This window comes from Carettochelys insculpta, chromosome 3 (genome assembly GCF_033958435.1).
Source record: "Carettochelys insculpta isolate YL-2023 chromosome 3, ASM3395843v1, whole genome shotgun sequence".
NCBI lineage: Eukaryota > Metazoa > Chordata > Testudines > Carettochelyidae > Carettochelys > Carettochelys insculpta.
The window spans coordinates 70526826-70542841 of record NC_134139.1 but is presented as its reverse complement, the minus strand read 5'-3'; the positions used below and the strand labels follow the sequence as shown (position 1 = coordinate 70542841).

Genomic DNA, 16016 nt, shown 5'->3' with positions numbered 1-16016 from the left:
TGGATGCATAGTTCTGTATCACACTCTCTAGAATGTTTGTGTATACAGTGTATCTAGGAAACAAAGATTTATTGGCATATTATTAATAAATACCAATGTCATGAGGAACTTGAAGAGATTATCTAAATTGAATGCTTGTACCAGGCTTTACCATCTTGTAGTCTGCATTTGTTGTGTTAGGTATAAGAAACTTATTTCAGTGGAGTTTTCTAAAAATGTAATTGAGACTGTTTTGTTTTATCTTTCCTTCAGAAAGATGGAAATGGTCCATTCCTTACCATTGATTCCTCTCTCCAGGAAGGGAAAAACCCATGAAAACCTGCTTATAAAATAATCTTGTGTAATCTTATTTTCACCTAAAAATCACCAACTAAATCTCTCTCTCTCTTTCACATCTGAAGAAAATAGAGTGTTCCTTGTCCTCAGAGCTAAGAATTAGGTACTATTTAAGGGTGTGGAGGCATGATGACAGTCCTTCCTTAGTTTATTGAAAATCCTGCCCCCTACCATTCAGAGTTCTGCTTCAAATTCCATCCCAGAAGACCAGCCTCCAGCAGGTTCATTGATTGGCTCACTACACTGTAACTTGGTGACATGCTGGTTATTTATTTATTTATTTATTTATTTCTGCTGTCCTATATCCCACACCCATGATTCCATCACCTGCTAAACTTAAAGAAATCTTATCTAAATATTAAGATAAGCAGTGAAGTGCTCTCTATGATCAAATCAGCAAACCTTTTAAAAAACAGAACTGAAATACAATCTCTCTAGATTAAACAGTCTAAAATAGCAATCGTGTTTGTATTTAAACATTTTATTCTGAAAGGATTACAGTGTTGGGCTCCATTTTTTTCTTGCCGCCAAGAAGGCGACATATGGAATCAAACAAAATGTATTTGTTTCTGAAGACTTGAACTTGCATACATTTTATAAACATACGGTATAGGTGTATGGCATTAGATGGACTTAATCAGTAACTGATGTCCTTAAACTTACATGACCGCATTTGGTTGAGATGTGTGTAGCAAAGTTGTGTGTTAGCAATATCTTTCTTCTATATCACAATTCAAACCCTATATTAAGAAAATTCTAAAGTTACTAAATAGAACCCGAAGCCAGGAAATGAAAAGTTAAGGTCTAAAAATGCTAATTAGTCCCTATTATACATTGTAGAAGAATGAGAAGTGAAAACTAAGGATTAAATACACCTTCATCATGAATTCCCTCTTTTTCAGTTGCTCAGGTTCCTCAAGTTAATGTTTTTTGTCTGGAATTTTCCATGGTAGCTGACTTCCCAAGTATGTGTGGGTGGTTGGATGTTTCCAAATAATTTTAAAATTTTTAATGTTTTTATAACAAACACAAATATCACCTAATTTCCAGTCCTCTTCAAATTGTAGACTTTATGCACTATTCTAATTTCTTATTCAAAGTGTAGATCCAAACAAATCACTGTCTGCAGCAATAAAGAGTTATGTACATTTCTAAGCGAGACTGATTCTCACCTCTGTGAGAGAATCAAAGCACAGAGACCAAAAGCATATTGCACATTCATGTAGAAAAAGAAAACCCTTACCCCAATGAGTTGTGGTTTTGGTTTCTGACAGTACATACTGAGTGGGTGCAAAATGCAAACACATAAGTAGTAATACGAAAATGTTTTCCTGTATTTTAAATCCGTACATGGTGCTGCTTCTCATCTGCTAGTAGTTATCAATAGGCATTGTGTTGCAAGTAACACAAGAAAGTGTACCAATACTTTGAGCTCTTTTCTTACCATATCTATTCAGCACACAAAGTTCCTAAATTTTAAAAAGTTAAGATTTTGGGAGGAGGGTTCCCTGTACCTTCCACGGGGGATGGGAAATCTTCCTCTTCCAACATCCCCTTCTCCATATTTGTTTAAGATGGATTGCTTAAAACAATACCTCATTTTGAATCTTGGGATTTGACCTTCAGCACAAAGAGAGACCCTCGCTGGAGGGTAGGGATAAGGTGCAGACTGACTTTGACAAATTGGAAGACTGGGCTGCAAGATATCTGATGAGGCTTAATAAGGACAAGCGCAGAGTCCTGCACTTGGGCCGGAAGAATCCCAAGCATTGTTACAGGCTGGGGTCTGACTGGCTCAGTAGTAGTTCTGCAGAAAAGGACCTGGGAGTTGTAGTGGCTGAGAAGCTGGACATGAGTCAACAGTGTACCGTTGTAGCCAAGAAGACTAATGGCATATTAGGTTACATCAATAGGAGCATTGCCAGTAGATCCAGAGAAGTGATTATTCCTCTTTATTTGGCTTTGGTGATGCCGCATCTGGAGTACCATGTCCAGTTCTGGCCCCGCAGTTATAGGAAGGATGTGCATACACTGGAGAGGGTCCAGCGGAGGGTGACCAAAATAATCAGGGGGCTGGAGCATATGACCTATGAAGGAAGGTTGAGGGAATTGGGACTGTTTAGTCTGCAGAAGAGAAGACTGAGGGGGCACTTGATAATAGCCTTCAACTAACTGAAGGGAGGTTGCAAAGAGGCTGAAGAGAGGCTGTTCACAGTGGTCACGAATGGCAGAACATGGAATAATGGTCTCAAGTTGTGGTTGGGAAGGGCCAGGTTGAACATTAGGAAAAACTTTTTCACTAAGAGGGTGGTGAAGCACTGGAATGGTCTCCCCAGGGAAGTAGTGGAGTCTCCATCCTTGGAGGTGTTTAAGTCTCACCTTGACAAAGCCCTGGCTGGGCTGATCTGATGGGTTTGGTCCTAGAGCAGGGGGCTGGACTTGATGGCTTTTTTGGGTCTCTTCCAGCTCTATTGTTCTATGATTCTATGATATTTTGAGCTAAAGGAGAACTCCTTAGGTGAGAAATGATAGGCTGTTTAGTTGCTGGTGCAGGTTGAACCCTTTGGACCTGACCAGTGCCAAACAAGAGAATTTGCCAGAAGACAGGAGGTTGATGTTGTCCAGCAGCATTACCAATGCTTTCACTCCTTAATGGGCTCTTAAAAGTCATTGAGAGAGAAATTACAGCTAAGCAAAAGCACAGAACCATGAGAATGAGGATCAGTGGCTGTAAACAAACTTTATAGGATCTCTGGAAACTTGGTCATACCCATGATATGTGGCTGTTTGGCCAACTAAAATGGTTCTTAACTATGGATGTTGCCAGGCAAGAGAGTGCCGCACTAGAGACGTTCACACTGTATTGCCCTAGGGGGAGAAATGACATACAATAGGACAGTGTGTAACAGTTGACAGCCAATGCTATGAAACACAGCAATGTGTGACAGTTTTTTTTTTAAACTACTTGTTCTTCAAGAAGTAATCAATACAATAGCTTACCCTAAGTGCTACTATTCCCACTCTACTGATGTTGGATTTATCTTGCCACTGGCTTGATGGTGCATCAAAGCTTAGATTGTTTGCTCATTTGTTTAATAGAAACATAGGGGCTGCTGCATTCTGCTTGTCCTGTTGAGTGTGCTTGGCTATTTGGTTGGCTGGCTGATATGGGTAGCTGGGTCCCTTGATGGTTGTGTGCTATGGAAGAAGACAATCAGATTCCTGCCAGTTCCTCCTAGGATGATGATTAGTCTCTGTTCATGCTTAGATTCTTAAGTTTGCAGTGTGTGGATACTCTGTCAGTTTTTTCTAAAGATATCCATTTAAATGAGGCCTCTTCTGAATTCTCATTTGCTCATCTATGCTGAGAAAACAGTTTTATTTAAATCCTTTCGCTTTGTAACTCTGGAATGTCTTATGTATATTGACCGTAATGCCCGCTTGCTATTTTATGTTTCTTTTCTCCTTGTTCTGTAAACATTACACTGTTTCATTTTTCAGCCGTAAGTTAGGTGTAAATGCTAAAGCATATCTAACCTAGTTTTTTCGAGAAAACACTCTACTGTAGACATAAGCAGTGAGAGTGGGTCTTGTGAAGGTAGTTGAAAGAGAAAGCTTATAGATTTAAGGAGGATGCACCATGTACAGAGGACTGAATGGAAAGAGACTGTGAGACCTATGAAAAATCAGGGAAGTTGGCAGTCCTAGCTGGTAACCTGGGCAGAGCAGTGGTGATGGATAAGCAGAGATAAAGTTATGTAGAGCCTGGTGGTTGAGAATAGGAAAGAGGAAGAGTAACTCAATAATTTGGGGAGCAATGTAGTACTTGGAAAACCTGGGATGCGTTTCTAGTTCTATCAAAGACCTACCATGTGACCTTGGGCAAATTACTTAGCCTCCCTCTGATCTAGTCCTTACATGTAAAATATTATTTTCCTATCTTGCAGGCATGTTGTCAGGATACATGCATTAGACTGTGAGATGCACCAATAGTATGTAATTATAGCTATCTAAGTAACTTAGGTAGATAGATGGGACTAGAAACTTAAATTTCATTGTGATTGACAAAAAACTCATAATCACTGGGGCTGCATCTATGCTATGAATTAAAATTGAATGTATTAAAATTGATTTCTTAACACTGGGTTTTATCCATTCGATTTTGAGCATCCTCACCTTCCCACATACTCCCCACAAACTCAACTTATTGCTGTCACGCACAAATAGCTAAAATTGAGTGCTGCAGCAGTGTATTATAAGAATCTATACACAGTTTCCTGAGCCCCGCAGCGTTCTGGCTATTTTCACTGGTGCAGCATGGGGGAAAAAATACCCCACAAGTAGATGTGAATATCTGAAAACATCTTCCCACATTTTATTCCTCTCTTTCCCCTGCTGTGTTAAACAAACGTCCCTTTTTCCAGACAGGGGTCTGGAATGCCTTTATAAGAGAGATACTTTTTGTAATTTTTTGGGGGGAGGGGTGTTAAATCTGTCCCAACCAACATCCGTGAAAATCTTGACCACCCAGGGAGACTCTTTGATTATGTTTGGACCTGAGTCTGGATTTAGGCCCCTGCTAAAAAAAAAAAAAAAAAGACACTTTAGAAGCAGAATATGTTTAAGTCGACATGGGTGCTACACTGAAACTTGACTGAATCATTGAAACAGTTATGGCTTGGGGTGGCTAAAAGACCCCTGACTGCAGCAAGGTTTGGACCTGCCAAAACAGACCCTCAGAACAAGAATATTCCTAGCTGCAAGCCTTACTTCGAGAACTATGATAATTGTATAGTTACAACATTGCCTTCATTGAAACAGGTATGGCTCGGGGTGGCTAAAAGACCACCCTGAGTCAGCCTCAAACTGTGACCACTGAGGGAGATTCCCCCCAGGTGGCTAAATGACCCCGGCTATAGCCAGCCCCTTTGGATAAAGCCCATACAAAAAATTTGGTCTGAGGGCAGCCAGTCTAGTGACAAAGTAGTTTATTTTATTGATGAAAAATCATGTCCGACAAAGGTGACATCCCCCAGGCAACTGAAAGACCCATGGCTACAGCCAGCACCTGAAAACTGTGACCCTCACTGTGTGCAAGCTGCCTGGCACCTGGCACAGTATGTCCTTTTATTGATTCAGGGTCAAGCCACATGATATGGCTGGGTGTGGGCAGGTTCCAGACTGCATGGCACCTCCAGGTGAGGGAAGAGAGGGGATGTTGGGAGCAGGAGAAAATGTAAACGGCTGAAAAGAATTTTGTACTTCTGTTGGATAAGCACAACCCCCACCCACAGCCCAGCTGCTGCATGGTCCGGGGCTGCGAGGGGAGGGACAGAGGCTGGCTCAAGGCAGTGCAGAAAAAAAAAAGGCAGCTAGCACGGGTGTACATAAAACCACAGACCCCACAGCCGTGCTACCAGCAAAGAAAAACATTATTTTTCAGCCTCTCATGACCCTACAGCCATGGGCTTCAAAGTGCTGAGTTGAAATGGTCTTCCTGTTGCCTAATTTGTCCGCACCTGAGAGCAGTGGAGATGTAAGGTGCCAGAGCAGAGAGCTGTGGAACATTGTGGGGCACATACGGGATATGTCTGGAGGCTAATGAATTCGATTTAAAGACATGGTGTGTCCTCGCTACATTTCATTCAGAATTTTAAATTCAAACTGAATGCTACACTCATCAGGTTACTATGATATTAAGATTTTAATATGTCAATTTTAGTGCTTCAAAGATCTAGCTAATGGAATATACAATGAAGACAGGCACTTGGAAAAATCAGGCTAATTGACTTAAAATCCATATTATCTTGTAGTGTAGACATAGCCTGAATGAAAAAGGCAGGGTGTATGGTTACATCAGAATGATGCTCCACAAAGATGTCATTTACTGCTGTGCTTTGAATGTATTGAATAGGTATGGGATGGGTTTCACAGAGACTAGTCCAGAGAATTTTGTCGCAGTCAAGACAAGATGACTTTTTTTTTTCCAGTGCGTATGTAGGTGTGTGTGTTTCTTTTGTAACTTAGCGACTTACTAAAAAAATGCTCTGTATGATTTGATTTTTTTTTCCCTTGATCTCATACCAAGCTTTGTTTGTTGGGATAGTGGAATATCATCATTGTGGAACTGATCACTGCCATGTCCATGGACTTTGGCATCCTTGTGAGGGATGCCCAAACAGTGACACACTAGAGTAGTATAGTTCATCTCAGTCCAGCCATCCAAAGCACTCTGTAAAAGTTGATGTTTATCTCTCCTTTCATTACTTAGTTGACCATCGTATTTGTGGTTTTGGTTGTATTCCCTGTATGCTGAACACCTGGGTGGTTGCCCAGGAGGGACTCAGGTGCCACATGACAGATTTATAGAGAGCACATATTACCCCAAATGAGCAGCATATGTTTTTATGGGTGGTGGACATCCAAACATGCCTCAGTGCACATAACAAAATGTATTCCACAAATAGATGGATTGTTACTGTGAATATTGATTTAGGTGGTACTTTATCTTGCAGGTCTAGTTATTGGGTAAATAAAATTAGATGCTTAATTTCTGTGATTCATGTTTAGATGAGTTCATGAGTAAATAATAGTATTATATGAGGGGGCAGGAAGCTTTTTAATTATCCTCTTACAGAATTCAGTTTATAATCTTATTTTGTGAAATAAGTATATCTTAGTCTTTGTTGAAAAACTAGTGGAATTTTATAGAATTATAAGTAGGTATATGTGTCAGGATGCTTGTCAGGATGGCCAAGTGGTCTAAGGCACCACACTTAAGGTGAGATCTGTTGAGTGATATGGTTTCTGAAGAGAGACATGGGTTCATATCCCACTTGTGACACACCCTTATTTTAACAGGGGAGCGAGAGCTCAGTGGTTTGAGCATTGGCCTGCTAAACATGGCATTGCGAGTTCAATCCTTGAGGAGGCCTTTAGGGATGGGGGCAAATAGATGTCAGGGTTGGTGCTTGGTCCTACCAAAAGGGCAAGGGACTGGACTAGATGACCTCCAGAGGCCCCTTCCAGTTCTAGGAGACGTGTATCTCCACTTATTATTTATTTAATGTACATGTAGGTATATTTAATGCCATTTTCTTGAGAGTGAGACACTTTTTACACGCGCACGCACACACAGGGCTAATTTCTTTATATCCTTGTCTGTAATCTTCTCAGCATGATTTGTTTTAAGCAGCTCCCTGAAACATGCCTGCTCTTCTGCATAACAATTTTGTTGAAAGTACACAGACCTGGCACCATTGTGTTTACCAGGCATCCTCTTATCTCAGGCAAGCATTCAAACAAAAGTGTTCTATTGCTCTCTAAGTAATCCATGTGTGATCTTAACATTATGGAAGAAGTCAGAACAGGAACTTGTGCCATATTTCTTAGTTTAGAAGCAGACTGTCTCTGAGCTGCTGGCAGGGATAGTGGAAGATTACCATTGAGTCAAAGTGAATGACTGAAACGCTGCGGTGTTTGCTTATGATAGAAATACACTAACTTGTAAAAGCAAAAATGGGGTAATTTATGTGCGTAAGTGCCTTGCTGAAATGTTGTCTTAGAGTAGTTCTAAAGTAGTTTTGCCTTAGAGCGCCTGTTGTAACATTTATTCACAGAATTAAGAATGTGACATGAAATAGCACAAACACATAAACAAACCAAATAAACCATTGTTGTATTACCAAGAAATATTAGCAACCTTCTTGTCATCAGCTGATTTATGGACACTTCAGGTGTTAATTATGTATTTCCTTGTTTTGCTAGTTTAATGAGAGCTTCAATTTGGATGACATTTTGAAAAGTTCTTAAATGAAAGGGAAAATATTTGCATTCTCCAATGCAAATAGACAGCTCAAGTTTAGTATACAGTAAGGTCCCCACATTCTGTGAACTTAATGTTTGCGAATTCAGTTATTCGCGAGCAGCTGCTTGAGGCCACTGCTTCTGTGGACTCTGGTGCGGGAGTGCAGGTGGCCGCTGCTTTTGGGGGTGGGGAGCCCCGGCAGCCACCGCTTCCCCATGGCTCCTAGTCTACCCTGTTTTATTCGCAAAAATCAACATTCATGATGGTTCTGAACACAGAAGCCTTGCGCATGTTGAGACCCTACTGCATTTTTTTGCAAAACTCCTAATTATTTTCATCTCTATCAACACTGTGTATAATACTACAATTACTCCAATTTGCATTACATTTAGGCTTAAAAAGCATTTTAAATGTTATGTACTTATCATGCAGGGTAGGAGAAACAAGGGAAAATGAATGCATAAAATATATCTGATAAGAAAAGACAGAAAAATATCTTTGTTTGTTTTGGAATGTTAGCACTTTTACAATTAAGTTCCATTCCTTTCATTTGCTAACACACTGTCCATATCTATTTGCTGGTCCCTGCTTGGTTTAATCAAGATCGGTGTTTCTTTATTTATATATTCTTGTATTATACTTTAACTAAAATTAAGATCCGGACCTGTAGGGGGAAAATGTGATGAGTCCCAGACACTGAATGGTATCACTGAATGCTTTAAAGAAATGAGAAACAAATGAGTTTGAATTATATTGTCTGTAATCTTGAGGTGTATACACAGAATCACTTAGTGACAGTCAAGAACTCTGATTTACAGTGGCTCAAGTAATGAGATACTGGGATTCCATCACTGATCACCATCATGATTTCTAAAGCGGTTTTGTCCTGGGATAATTCTGGCTAGCAGACAGGGATGCCTACAGAAAATAAAAATCACAGAAAAAACACAAATAAATAAAGCACAAAATAGCAAATATTAAAATATTGAAGTAAAAATATTTATTATTACAAGACTCCCTTCTGCATAACATTGAGTATTCCTTTCAAGAATTTAATAGCTGTACTTTATTTATATAGGAATTTTAGTTCTTGTACTTTATTTATTTAGAAATTGCATGTATATTGAAATTGAATTGGCTTTTCAATGGCTTGGATGGTAAGCTTGTAAAAGAAAAAAATGGTTTACCAGGTTTTAAATCATTAACATGTTAATAATTATATTTTCACAATAATATGGAATGATTCTTCACTGACCATAATAAAGATGAAAAGTTCTTGGCACCTATACTTTCACTTCAAAAAATTTTTGTAGTAACCCCAGAAAATGAGTGTACCTGTTTGTTACAGTTTTCCAAAGCTTGGGCCGATTTAAAATTGCTCTCTGGGTGCTGTTAAGACAGATTTTTGACAATGAGAAAGTATAGGATGTGTGTGGCACAAGCATTGGTTGGGAACAGGAAAGGCCTATTTTGTATCTGTACTAAACCTGTCAGCTTAGTGCACAGATTTGACTTTTGTCAGGAGCCTTAAAGTTAACTGACTGATTTGTGGATTAATCAGTTTAAGTCTGAAACCAACCAGTGACAGGAATGAGCTTTTTTATGCCTGTGTATGTGTGGTTGCGGTACAGATTTACAAATTTTTATAATGCTTTCAGTTAGACCATGAAAGTCTGATGCAAAGCTTACCTCTGATCTTTGGCTTTCGCCATACTCATGGGATTGTGTGTGTACATTGTGGGAGGGGATTAATTCTTTAGCACTTGTCACCTGTCTCTACCAGGATCCTACACTATGGTCTTGGAAACAGCAGTATTCAAGGCATTAATAAAGTTAAGACCCTTAAGCTGTATGAGCAATGGGGTCAGAAAAGCTATTCCTGTTCGTTGTGTTCAGTGTGTCTTTCACTGCTGGATTATCATTTTGACAATTAATTCTTTTTCCCTTTTGTCTTCTTCACAGCTGTTGTGAACTTGGACAACTCTGTTGTTGACCTAGAAACCCTTCAGGCCCTATATGAGAATGTGAGTAATAGGAGGTATAGATATTGTACTTTCACATTAAGGTATTTTTTTTTATTTGCAACAGGAACAGCTCATTACTAAACTGCATGAATATGTTCTTTGTTAAGGAAATTTTTACTTTGGCAAATCTAAATGAAATATTAGGATAAAGAGTTGCCTTTTTAAAATAGTAGTCCATTTTGTAATGTGCATTTATTTTCCAAGTCAAGGACCACATTTATATTGAAATATATAATGTCTGCCTTTTAATAAGCTTGATATTATATTTGATGGGAGCAAATATGAAATAAAACTGCATTTGTTTGAATAAATACTTTATTCCTGTGCTGCACATAAAACTTTTTTGAATACTATATTTCAGGTGTTTAAAAAAAACTTTTATAGAAAATAAAATTTAGATTTTTTAAAAAGAATCATTGAGAACGCCAAAACTAAGTGTAGTAAACTGAGATCCATAAACATTAGATACTAACTTCTCTTAGAAATTAGGTGAAATCTATTCAAAATCAGATATTTAAGAATAAATCAGGGTGTATTTTAAAGCTTCCTAGTGTCAGTGTTATTTTGACTGCAAAGCCAGAAATAGCAGAGCCCTGTTGTGAAGGAGGTGGAAGGCCACTCATCCTTAGAAGACGGTGACATTAGCATTATCAGGTCAAAGACTTCAAATTCCCAGGGAGAAGGAAAGGGGCTTTCTGTTTACCCTCAACAGGTCCTGCATGTCTGTAGGTAGAAATCATTAAGTAGCGGAAACATTCTTGGTATTCCTGGCCAATATATGCAGAGACTTTGTATTCCCTTCACTTACGATTTTCAAAATCTTGTTTAAAACATGTAATCCTTGTCTTTTAAACGCAATGAGGGTGTAGGGCTGGATCACACCATTCTACAAAGAACTTGTGCAAGGGTCAGAAAATTATGTCAGCTTGCTGAGTTTCCCAAAATCATCCATATTAGGGATAAAGTTGCATATGGTATATATGGAATTTCTTTACAGAATAGACAGGAGATCTGACTTTTTAAGAATGTGTAGAGAAATGTGGATATCTGCAGAGAGAGTGTTTTTCCAGGGTATGCTCTTTCTCTAGCTAATGTTTAATTTATAAGGAAAGAGGTGCTGGGGCACAAGTTATTAAGAGCTAGGGTTCAAGCACTTTTTTTTTTAGTTTCATAACTGATATGGCAAGTCCAGGTGCTAGGGCTGTGAACTGCCAAGCCTAGAGGAGATGGGGCTTAGCCCTGGCAAGTGCCAGCAAAGACTAAGCATTGTTCTTACTCCTTCTATTCCCCAATGATAGTATGATTGCCACAGGAGCGACAGGTTCGAACTCCCTCATCCAGCATTGTCAAGACCTGACCAGTCCTGAACAAGAGAATTTGCCAGACCAGGGAAGGTTTCCTTCCACCAGCCCCAAAAAGCCTGCTGCAGGAACACTGCCTTGCCTACTGGCTGGGCTCCTTGCCCAACTTCAGCTGGTGTCCTAAGTGCCCCAGGCTCTCTTCCTTCTGTCATGGGGCTGCCATGGGGCCCCAGCCTCAGGTCCAGCACTGCTGAAGGGCCCTGGGGCTGCTGTGAGGCTCCAGCTGCCATGAGGCTCTGACACCAGCATCACCTCTGCCGTAGGGCTCCAGTCCCTTGAAGCTCCCACTCCAGCTGGCCCTCCTGTCCTTAGGTTCACTGAGCTCTCTGGGCCTGAAGCATCCATGGTCCTGCCAAGCCACAGATCTGGCCAGACCAGAGAGTGCTGGTTTTCAGAGACGCAATCTGTACTTTGCCACAGCTATGTCCTGTCCATCTTAGGTATTTATATGGCCCCTATTACCATAGTAACTGAGCACCTCACAATCTTTAATCGGTACAGGAAACCTGTGAGGTACTACTGCCCTGTTACAGAGGACAGCATGGAGACAACATGACTTGCCCAAGGTCACATAGGAAGACTGTGGGAGAATAAGAACTGAGCCCAGGTTGCTCATGTCAGCGGCTAGTGCCACAATGCTGGGCTATCCTTTCTACCTTCCTCATCCTTTCTATCCCAGTTCCAGCCTTAGACTGACTTCTTACTCCATGCAGAGAAAGCAGGAGCCTGGGAACAGAATATAGTAATATAGAACTGGCCTACCAATGGGAGGAGTGGGGGGAGAAGGGGGCAACTACGCAGCAGCCCAATGATCCAAAAGGGCTTGGTGCTCCCAGCCACTGCTGCTACTACTTAATTTGCTGCTGGACCTTCCAGGTAGTGTACCCTGGGCAGTGCTAAGGGCTGGCTGCAGTGGGGGATGAGGTCACAGCTCAGGGCTGGCTGTCCTACGCTGACTTCTTCCACCCAAGGCAACGCCCTGTCCAGGAGCACAGAGCTGGCCCGCCCTGCAATCTTGCCCAGATGCCTGGTGAGTCTGTTGGCCCACTTGAAGCACAGAAACCTTCATTGACATTGAGGCCAGAAGGGACTGTCATGGTCATCTAGTCTGACATCCGGTACATTGCAGACCATAGAATCATAGAATTCACCCGCCCACTACTGCAATAGGCCCACAATTCCTGGATGAATTAACTCTTGAGTTAATGGCTTCAAGCTCCAGAGAATATATTATGCTTCATGCTGCAGAGGAAAACAAAACCAAAACAGGGTCTCGCGAATGGTGCTCAAAATTTGTGTTTTTCTTTTTCTTTTCCTAGATCTGTCTGATCTCTGTCATGCCACACATGGCCTTTTCTCACAGAGATAGCATTCGGGTGTTTTTACAGAGCCTAAATGAAGGAAAGTGAAGTTATTTGTTACCCTATTAATTAAATTTGGCTATTTCAATTATCTGTTTTCCAAAAATGATCTTACTCTTAAGAGAGTGCAATGATAATAAATTATCCAATAGCTTGTATTTTCAGTGGAAAAAATCAATTATTTGCTGCCAAAATTTTAAGTGTATATCCCTCCGTGTTCCAGCTCATGATTTTTCAATGCCAAATATTTGCTTTAGCAAAATCCATCATTAAAGTGTTCTTTCCCTCTCTCACTTGCAAAAATTCCATCATTTCCATGTTTTTTCCTCTTTTTTTAAATCTGTTTCTTCTTCCATTCCCTACTCCTTTCAACTTTCCATACTTCATTTCTCCAGCACCTCATGGAGGTTCTTTCTGTGGACCTGTCTATCAGATAGCTGTTTCTTACATAGTATGGTACCAGGCAAATTGTTCTGTAGCTTCTGGCTTTTGTTGGGTGGAGTCTTTGGAAAGGTGGATGTCCTGCAGCCTCTCGTTATCAGAGTAATTTTCCCAAACTTTATATAGTTGGGACCCCCTTTTTCAGTACCTTTTTTTTGCAGCCCAAAAATATAAATGCATATTTAAAAAAGAAAAATGAATACCTTTTCCCTGTTTATTATTTATTCACAATAATAATACATAGCCATAATTTGTGTATTTTCTAAGGAATGATATTTTGTTTTCCAAGGACGTGTACTGGGCTGCAGACCACACTTTGGGAAATGCTGCCTAGAGAATCCTCTCTGTTGGTAGACCAGGCAGTTCACTTTGAGAAGGATGGCTCTGGCAGTAGAGGAGAGGTGGGGACACTCTGTAGCAGCAGCCTGGCCTGCCTCCTTTCCTTTTCTTCCTCATGAACTGCTGGAATGGATGTGATTTTTAGTGGTGCTGGAAAGCAAGGAAGGTGATACAGGAGGTGAGGGAGGCAGGGGTTAAAATCAGGTATGACAGCAACCTGAATGAGAAGCGGGCAGTTCAGCTTTAGAGCGCTACATATTTTAAGAAACATAGCTTCCATTATTTCTAGGAGTTCCCATTCCTAACTTTACCAGTTCCTGCCCACCATGATCATGCCCTTGTGCACCATTCTTTTGAATTCATACCAATGTTTCACTCACCAATTTTACAAAACAATAGAAACTTTTTTTTACTGAAATCTAAGGATCTTCTCCATGTGGCTGAAGAAGGTCAGCCATGCTAACAAGGGACGGTCACCAATTCCCTGAAGTGCCTGTGCAACACACTTTCCACTGCCTGTATTTTGACTACTGCATTTTGGGCACTCTTTTCAAATGGCTTACATAAAAGAATGACATTATTGGCAGCACGCCTTTGATGTTTTCTGTTTGGGATGTAGGAACAGTGAAGCCCCTGGAGGCAGGTTCTATATTTATTTTGGACACAACTGAAAGCATAGCTGAAAGCAACTTCTGTACCTTGATCAAAGTGAGAAATAAGATATGTATTAAGCTACCTTAGGTGTTTACTAACACACTAGCTAATATTGGCAAGGGGGAAGAGAATAGATTTATTTCAGGCTGTGAAGTTTAGTGTACAGGGCATTACACTGAGACCCCAGAGATGTTGATTTAAATGTAAACTTCACCAATGCCCTGTTATGTGATCTGGTGCAAGCCACTCTCTCTGCTTCCCATCTTTACAGAGCTTCTATCTCTTTACAATGTAAGCTCAGTGATGTCTGGGCTATAACTTATTATACTTTTCTATGGCACCTAGTAAAATAGGGCCCTGACCTCTGTTGGTGACAGTAGGTAGCACTGTAATACAAGTAGTAATTTTAGGGTCCTGATGTTACTAGATGGGTTGGTGTGTTTGACTTGCCCCTTGTTTTTTAGCAACACTTTCAGGCTGCATCTACACTATGAAATAAATTCAAATTTAAGGTAGTTAGCTCGATTTTACCATGTGACTGTCTTCGCTTTAAATACTATTAGCTCAATTTAGGGAGCACTAATATCAAGATTACAATATCGTTGTTACCTGATGGGTATAGCATCAAGCTTGAATTAAAAAAGTTCGATTAAAGGCCAGTGTGGAAGCACCACATCTTAATATCAAATTTATCAGCCTCCAGAGATGTCTCGTATGTAACCCACAATGCCCCTCAGTGCTCCACTCTGGCCTCTGCTCTCCAGCTGAGCCAGAATTAAGTAACAGGAAGACTGTGAATTTCAAAGCAGGACCAGGAAGCCTGTGGCTGTGCACTCATGTTTGTGTAAGAGCCTGAGAAATGTCGCTCTTTGCTGTTAGCGCTGTGAGCGCATCTACCCATTACAAAAAGCTCCTGCAGGGCGTTCGTGGTTCTGTCTCTACACGTTTTTTTTTTCTGCTCTGCCTGGTGCCAGCTGCTGCCCTGCTGCACCACGTGGCAACAAGAGTTTTGTGGGGGGTTCTGCTTGCATAAGACACCGAAAAACTTCTCTCAGCGGTTTACATGTGTGTCCAAACCCCTCTTCATCCCACACAGGCACCAAGCAGTTGGGGTCTTTCCCGTGCTCTGCCTCATCACGTGGGTAGCCCCCCACCCAGTGAAAGGATGCACCTGCCGTTAGGTGCTGACCATGCTGCCAGGCAGCACCATGACCTATCTTACATGCATTTTGGGCTCCAAGGGCAAGAAAGAATTTTGGGGGCTTGTAGCTGCCACGGGGATGTCTCCCCCAGTGGCTAAGATAGCGAGGGGGACTACCAGCTGTGCAGCTGCAGACCACAGTCTGCTCTGACCCAAGCCGAAAATATATTCAGGGGCTTGCTGTCCATTGCAGACACCTGCTGGTTTGCTGTTTCTGTTATAAAATCTTTTTGCCAACATTTTCCATCTGTCTTCATGCTTGCCCCTCAGAAACATGGGGGGAGGGCTAATTGAGATTCCTGTTTTCATTATAAGTTCAGCGTATGACATTTCATGGCTATCAACCATGTTGGCAATGTCAACATAGTGAAGAGGAAAGTTAACCTTTTTTCCTAGACTTTTCTATCCTCTTTCTTCTAACTTTGAGAATACAGTCTGTGCCTGTGTTATTTTCAGGAATTGGATGCATTCATGGGAGATGGGACAGTCAGT

The 16016-nt window shown here is 40.9% G+C and overlaps 1 protein-coding gene across 1 annotated transcript in view; it reads left to right on the top strand.

Annotated features, from left to right (window-relative positions):
- Positions 1 to 16016, top strand: part of FMN2 (formin 2) — a 265037-nt gene that overhangs the window by 133325 nt on the left and 115696 nt on the right. The window contains exon 10 of the mRNA XM_074989102.1: positions 10106 to 10167. Coding sequence (XP_074845203.1) covers positions 10106 to 10167 — 62 coding nt within the window. The remainder of the gene's footprint in view (positions 1 to 10105; positions 10168 to 16016) is intronic.